This window comes from Strigops habroptila, chromosome 10 (genome assembly GCF_004027225.2).
Source record: "Strigops habroptila isolate Jane chromosome 10, bStrHab1.2.pri, whole genome shotgun sequence".
NCBI lineage: Eukaryota > Metazoa > Chordata > Aves > Psittaciformes > Psittacidae > Strigops > Strigops habroptila.
In genome coordinates this window covers 34,316,420-34,324,509 of record NC_046359.1, presented here as the reverse complement: position 1 = coordinate 34,324,509, position 8,090 = coordinate 34,316,420, and the positions used below count along the sequence as shown (strand labels likewise).

General features: G+C 42.5%; 1 protein-coding gene across 8 annotated transcripts in view; it reads right to left on the bottom strand.

Moving 5' to 3' along the window:
• Positions 1 to 2,251: 2,251 nt before the first annotated feature.
• Positions 2,252 to 8,090, bottom strand: part of LCLAT1 (lysocardiolipin acyltransferase 1) — a 121,204-nt gene continuing 115,365 nt past the window's right edge. For all 8 annotated transcript variants that reach the window (XM_030499058.1, XM_030499059.1, XM_030499063.1 and 5 more), the window contains one exon: positions 2,252 to 6,382. In XM_030499058.1, coding sequence (XP_030354918.1) covers positions 5,871 to 6,382 — 512 coding nt within the window. In that variant the 3' untranslated portion in view covers positions 2,252 to 5,870. The remainder of the gene's footprint in view (positions 6,383 to 8,090) is intronic.

The following is an 8,090-nucleotide window of genomic DNA, read 5'->3' as shown; positions in this document are numbered from 1 at the left end:
TGCTGGGGAGAATCACAGAACCACAGAGTGGTTTGGGTTGGAAAGGACCTTGGAGCTCATCCAGTTCCAAACCCTGCCACAGGCAGGGACACCTTCCACTAGACCAGGTTGCTCCAAGCCCCCTCCAACCTGGCCTTGAACACATAAAGAGGCAGCCTGTGAGTCCCGCTGTGAACTATCCCATGGAAGATGCTCTTACCATCTCCATTTTCCCTGAAGATGTCTAAGTAAAAAGTCTCTTCCTGTAGACGTTTTCCTTCAGCCTCCAAACCAAGATGACATGCTCCCAAGCAGCAGTACCCAGCACTGGCAGTAGCCAACACATTCCCCAGCGCCTCTATCCCATTAGCCGTAACAATTCCCTTCCCTTTGGGTTCAACGACAATCAACATCCATTGCTCTCCCACTAGGCACCCAGCAGCTCAAGCAGCAGGGCAAGCTTGAAGACAGGCAACGAAATAGTGCAGGGGGGTAGAGGGCAAAACATTGATGATGTTCATGCCAGCTTATGGCTCTGCAGAAAGCGATGTCCAGCACTGCCTCCCGCTCCTCCTGCAGCATCTTCTCATGCTCTTGCACCCTGCAGCAGCTTATCCTCCCCTGCTAGGTGTTGTCCTGTGGACGCAGAAGCAAGGCTAAGGCCTAGGCCCCTTTGGGAAGGCTGAAGGTGCTTCTCTGCTCCCTGCAGATGAGGGTGAAGGGGCTCTTGCCTCCTCTCTCTGACAAGCAAGCTAGAGAGAGAAACTGAGGGAGGAGGGTGTTGACCACTAAAACCATTACACTCACACCAGCCCCTGTGTGCCTGCCTCTCTCATGCAGCCCAGCGTGAAGGATCACAGAAGGAGCAAACACTATTCTTCTCCTGAGAGCAGCAATGCCTATTGGAGAAAACACAGGCAGTGCATTGCTCCAACTCCTGTCAGCTTCCTGCATATCCCACCATCAAAGAAAACAGTGACCCAACACAAATAACTCCAGAAAAAGGAATTATGAACCACACAGAGGCCAGACTGGAATAAACCAAAGGCATCTGCTTAAAAATTCAGGAACTGTCTCCATTCCCACTAAAGGTGCTGGGACTTCTGAGAGGTCCATCAAGGACAGAGGTGAACTCTGCCTCCCGTGTGCCTCAGCACAAACCCTCTCTAGGATGAAAGCCACTCAAGCATGTTATAAGCACAGTCCATGCTCCCCGCTCCCGGGAATAATTTCTGGTTGAGACAGCTTGCAGCCTGATTCAAAGTCCTCAGGAAGTAAGACAACCTTTTCCCCATTGTTTTGAACTGCAAAGGAGGCGTTTGGGGCAGCTGGAGGGTGAAAGCTTTGGCCTCTATTACCATTATTCTCTGTAATGGCAGGTAAGACAGAGAAATCGATTCTCTCATTGCACATTTGTGCTCTGAGGAAACAAAGAGGAAGTGACAGCCATCTTTTCAGAGAGACAAGCTGCTCAATACAGAGCATGGCTCATTTGGGCTTGTGGGGACTGATCTGAAGGCTCAGAGCATATGTAGACATTGCAGATTACCATCTCCAGCTGTAAAAACTGCTAGCAGGGTCTCCATTTCTTGCGGTCTTTCTGCCACATGCTGCCTGCTAGAGACGCGGGTGTTTTATAGGGCTGTGGCAGTCACAGCAAGGCTATTCCCTGTTAGGTAATGGGGAGCACAAGCTCTTTAGAAACACAGCCCTTGCCCTTCTGCACCAGATTAGCATTTGGACAATGGAGAGAGAAATCAAGGAGCCTGTGATATGAAGTTACATGAAAGACAGGTCCTCTAAGAACGTGAAACTTGCCATAGCTCATTTCTTGTGTCAGTAATTACATGGGTCTTAACATGGTACAGTCAAAATGGAGGACTTAGCTAACACTCTTTCTCTTACCCAACACTCTCTTTCGAGCCAGAAAAGAGAAACTTATTTAACTTATTAACAATAGTGGTTAAGCAGCAAAGCAGGTTAAAATTGAGCTGTATCTCTTGCACACTCACAGGTTTCCGCATCCCTTTACATGAAGAGACTAGAAGGGAGAGTACAGCCAGCTGCCCCTTTCCAACCTCCCACGAAGAGAAGGGAGACAGCCACGAGAGAAGGGAGTTGTGCCCTAACAGCCACAAACCATGGGCTGAGCACCCGAACAAACACCCATATGCCTAAGACAGACAGCATATGATTGAAGACAAGGTTTGTTCTTTATGGGTCGATACAGAATATGTCACGCAGCACAAGGAAAATGGCAAAATTAAACACATGTGATGCTTCAGGTCTTTATTGTTGCTGTAGAGTAACTGGTACATGGTTAAACCATTCTAATATAATCAGTGAACTCTGAAAACTAAGGCTTTCTGTAGGTTTGTAGTATCCTGGTGTTTCCTTTCACTGAGTGTACATATAAAATCAAGTTATAAAAACAGAGATCTTTTTTTAAACAACACAGATTGATGCAATGCATAAAATCAGACACTATATTTTGTATGATCAAGACAACACCTCTCAGATCAGCTTTGGGCCTTTCAGCTTTGAAGCCAAGAGAGAAATGTCTTGGTCTGACATGCCGCTACCCAGATGAGCTTGATGACACACACAGATGGCAGGATTTCAACCTTCTGAGCAGAGAGAAAGAAACCCCTGATGCTGATGGGGAAACATTGGATTGAGCAAATGAGAGCAGTGCCCTTAAAGCATGTCACTGACCTCAAATGATGTAAGCAAGACCTAGCAAGACCTGTAGGTCCCATAGACAGGGCAGTCGCTGCTGAGCACTGCAGCTGCTGGGACTATGAGAGAAGGTGAGCTATGATAAACGTGCTAATGAGTGAGACGAGTCTTAGTGCCAACTGCATTCCACGGAAGAGGGGTGTGTGTGATTCCTGGAGTACTAGCACCTTTAACCCAACAGCACTGAAAACATTTCAAAGTGATTTACCTGGCATAGAATCATAGAATCATTTAGGCTGGAAAAGACCTTTAAGATCATTGAGTCTAACTGTAAACCTAACACTGCCAAGTCCACCACTAAACCATGTCCCTAAGTGCCATCTTAGTACACTTCAAAGAGGGAAAAAGTGTAAGAACAAAACAGTCTAGAAAAAATGTGTATATTAAGAACCTTCTGAGTAAAGAGCTACATTTTGATCAGAGTGAAAAAAACATTCATGGAAAGATCTCCCCCCAGTTCCTTAACCACTTTTTAAACAACGAAGTTTTTATATCCACAAAGCTTTTTCATTTTTAGTCATTCTTCTCCCATCTTGAATTTCTGATTGAGCTGGAAAACGATGCACATATAATCTGAAAAACTACGTCAGTCACAAAGCCAACACCCTTGCCTGTGAGAGGAGGATTCTTCACTTACCATGTGCTGCCCCACATCATGGAGTCGGGAACTGCAGATGTGACATTAGCAGCAGACAAGAAGATCATTCCTCTTCAATCCAAATACATGAGAGAGGAGGATGGATTACAGATTTGCAGGATGTTCACCACGTTATATGTTTGGCTCCAGCTGGGAGAAAACCCCCTGTAAGAGCCAACAATGGATTGCATCTAATCTTTCACCGCTCCATGACCAAGACTCACACTGATTTTTCTGATACATTTGATGGTACCACAAAGTTCTTTGAATGACTAAGAAAAGTGTAGCTAGTATTTATGTCACCAACATAGATAACCTGTTCTCCGAAGCCATTCCTGAAGACTACGTTAAGGCTGTTGGAGTAGGCTGGCCATGGTTACTCCTGGTATGAAAGCACAGCTTGGCCCAAGACACTAGAAGAAGCCTTTTAGGTCTCCTCTGCATTAACCATAGATGAGGTTTTTAGGTTTTCTCTTGCAGCGAGTTATCAGGATGTGCAAGGAACTGCACCAAAGCAGAGTATTAGGCAAAGCAAAACCAGGCTACGAAGATTGAAGCTGCAACCATGCCTTTGATATCACAGAATTCTGTTTTAAAAAGTCCTTGTAGTGCAGAAACGACCTCCTTCCACTCATGACAATGAAACACCAGTTGTCAGTCATCAAATATAAATATGAAAAAAATCATTAAGAAACATAACCCTAAATATAAACCTAGGTTTATTTATTGAAAAAAGGGATTAAAAAATCCAGAGTAACCCAGATGGCTTCAAGTACTTCCCCCATAATAAACAATGTTATTAGAAGCATAGATTAAAAAATACTTGTCACCTTGCAAGGGACGGTTGAATAGAGGCTGGTGATTGGTTCAAGAAATGGCCCTTGATACAAACACATTAGACAACAAGTTTAGTGTTGTAATTTAGAAGAAAACGGATGTGTCTCCCATGCTGACCCAATGCTTGAGATAGTCATCAGTCTCTGCACATTCACATTCATGGCAATGTCACCCAACAGATGGAGCCAGGCCATCTTGGTTTAGCTCAACCAAGCCTTCATGCAATAAACAACAAATATTGAGTAAGTCAGGAAGGTTTTGCAGCAATACAGTTGATCATGTGGTCTAATAATTTTGAGGTTGAAAACCAAATCTAATCTGAAGTGCCTCCGAAGGGCTGGCAATGTTTAGATCTTTTACTATGTGAGCATGAATATTACTCTTACTATATATGACAAGGAACATGCTTGACAGTGCCTTGTCTGAGTTTAAGCCTTTGGATTTTCTGAATGTCATGAAAATAGGGGAAAGTGTTATAGTGGGAGCTCCAAAAGAAGCCCCCAGCAATTGTGAAGGAGGTTGGAAAAGCAATGATGGCATCAGGCAATCAAAAACCATACTGCAAAGGAAGGTGTAGCTCAATTTCCCTGTGCTGTGCTAAGTCTGAAACCCATCCCTTGTACCTGTAAGGAGACAACCATTGCATCAGATGCATTTCAACCGATCTGGCTGACACACATGGAACAAGCAGTTTTCCTACTCATCTATATGGACACTTGAAATGCCTAAGGAATCAATGTAAAAACCAAAATACATGCTTCAAAAAAAGGTATCTTGCCTAGCCTGAAAAATAAATAAAATGTTTTCAATCAAACAATGTCTACAAGGAGAACTTTTGGAAAAACACTTGCTAGCTACCCAGAGACAGATGCTTATTTTTGCCTCTACAAGAAAAAACCCCTAATAAACCAACAAAAAACCAGCTCTCCTATCCCACAGCTCTGTGTACTACAGTAGGAACAAGACTCGCACAGCTAACAGGGAGATGAATACAGTATGAAACAGTGAGAAATCAAAACTTAGCTGCACAGGTCTATGAAATAATAAGTTGAGACTTAAGTGGAGGCAAAGCCAGCACTGTTTTCTGTACTACAACACAAGACTGCAAGGCTTAAAAATCCTTCTAGTGACCAAGCCAGTGTGGTTGAATAGTGGTAGGTTCAGTAGTGTTTGGAAAAGCTTATGCAAAAATATTATTTTAAAATAAGAAGTTTGACTATTTGAAGTAGAAAAAAGAAACCACCACTCCTCCTTCCACCTAGAATCAAAACATCATTTTCAAACCCAGTGCTTACTTTATGACAATGTGATCATACAGAAATCATACATCTGTCTCTCTTAGCTGGACAGCTTGGGTTTCTACATGAAAGTTCAGTGCATGTCACATTTATTAATGTCCTTATGATTGTTCAATAATCCAGCAATTTGTTTGCTAATTACAGCAGAAGCAGTTGCTAGCTGCTTGCAAGAGCAGTGTTGAAATTACATTCAGAGATAAAAACTACCATTTTCACGTGTAGCAGTAACTAACATTTTTCTTTCTCTTCACAGAATCAAGTGCAAATGTCTAACAATGGCAATAGGAAAAGACAATTCTCATGCAAAAATTCTTCCCTGTGCATAAAATTTGCAGGACATCTCAAAACCACCCATTTTTATGTCTTTCACTACCTCAGAACTAATTGTTTTTTATTTTCATGTCATGAATTTTCTGTTGCTTTTTAAAATATCGATGACAAGCGAGTTCAATTAGTTCCAGCCCACCAAATATCTTTTGCTGCACAACAAAAACGATGATCATGGCTGCAAAATACCATTGTGCAAAGCTGTAGAGGTACAGCAGTGCTAGCATACCCAGTGGGAACACCGTCCAATACAGGAGCGAGATGCACTTGACTACGAGGACCCTGAGCTCAGATTTACACGGTGGAATAATGCTTTGCCCTGTTGCACTGAAGCATTTTTTTCCACCTTCATAGAAGCGTCGGAGTCTCTCCTCTTTCTCTTCCCAACGTTTCCGGCACCAAAGCTGCAGCTCCTCCTTAGAAGTGGGGACTGTCTCTATGGGATATCTCTGGACGTGGAAGTGAATCTCCTTTGGGAAGTTTCCATTCAAAAGGTGCTTCTCTGTCTGAGGAATGTTTTGGGGGTATGCCACAGTTATGTCATGGATAGCATCGAGATTGTCACCTAGAGAAAGGTTTGGAGGGGAAAAAAAATAATCAGTACAGATCATGCAATGGTCAGAACACTAATTCACTTCAAGGCATGATTGAAAACTGTCCAAATTGTGGCAGAAATCCCAAAGGTACATTAGGTATGCAGAGCAGGCTTTATCTGCTAGAACCTCTGAAGGCTGAAAGGTCAAACTTTTCCCAATCATTACCTGTTCCAAATCTGAGCAAAAAACTTTGGGAGCAAAATTATACACAGTACAAACTATCATGGAATTACAACAGTGAGTAAGAGCTTAAAATCAAATTTAAAGGAGAGAAGATGCGTATGTGTTCTTGGATAAAGAGCATAGTATGTGAGACTGATCTTCAGTTACTCATACCTGTGCTGCAAGCTGAAATTGCTTTTAACTAATGAAATACAATTTAGTGTACGCTACTGTGAACACTGAAAAAGGTTCAGTTTGATCTGGAGCAAGCAGCATACACAATCCAAATCCACTGAAGACTGAGAAAACATCGATAAAACATATACCAGCTAAGTATCAGGGGCTCATTAAATCTAGGGTATCTCATAAAGGATAAGGAATATCTCTGTGGCTCAGCCAGCTTTGCAGAGAACTCCAATTAACACGGTTCCTTTAAGTATCACCAACCAGTATTGTAAGGAGGTGAGCTGCTGCTTACTGCATCCCAGATCTGGTAAAGACAAAGTACAGCATAAACAGTAGAGAAGACCAGTTTTAAGTGAGTATAATTAACCATTTAAACAGCAATTCTTGATTAGAAATTCAAGGGAATACTGATAAAAACCCCCTCTTTATTAAAAAGCAAACCTTCATTACCACACCGGATCAAGCCAACACTCTTGAAAGGATATCACTAATGCCAAAGTGGGGTTTGCTACCTTTGTACTAAGTATTTTTACACTTTGAGCATCTCTGTACGAGGTGTTTTTACATTTTGCATTTTCTAAATACCCTCTTTATCCCCCGGCCTCTGATCAGACATTCTTTTTAGATTTCATAAAGTAAATTCTGCTAGTGTAAAACTGATCTAAAAATAGGTGCCTGGTGCACTGGATGTTGCATAACTGTGAAGTTCTGCCAGCAGTGATTTATGCTGCTGTTTTTATTTGCCTGGCTGGCTCAGAGCAAAATAGAATTGGAGACTAAAAGCTGTCTCCAGTTGCAGCGATTGAAGACTTCTGTTCTCATAGATGATGTCACTTTTTGCAAAGATGATCAACACCTACTCTTTTGCCCTGCTCCCTCTTTTCATTTGCTCCCCTTCCTTGGCATTTTGGCTTTCCTTTACAGCTCTGAAAATGACAGGGACAGAACAGAAAGTTACTTTAAAAGGCCATGTTCAAAATGATGTATCTAAAGTTCAACTGCAAATATCACAAGAGGGGGAAAAACCCTATTCAGCCTTTCAGAGTATTTTATAACTCTGCTGTCTTATAGCAATCTCTCTTGGGCAGGTTTGTGGCAGCTTGCTTGGGTTTTTAAAGAGCTATGTATGGCTCCTAGGAGGTCTATCAGAGCAAACTCAACACTCCAGCTTTTGTCTAGCTACGGGATCACATTCTATCAAAGCAGAGAATCACTGTATTCTGCACAGGTAAAAGCTTTCAGATCTCCTTCCAGAACTGAATGTGTCTTAGAAACCCAGCCCTTACAGAAGGAAACGATAGCCAGCCTGCTGCACCTTAGCACAAAGCA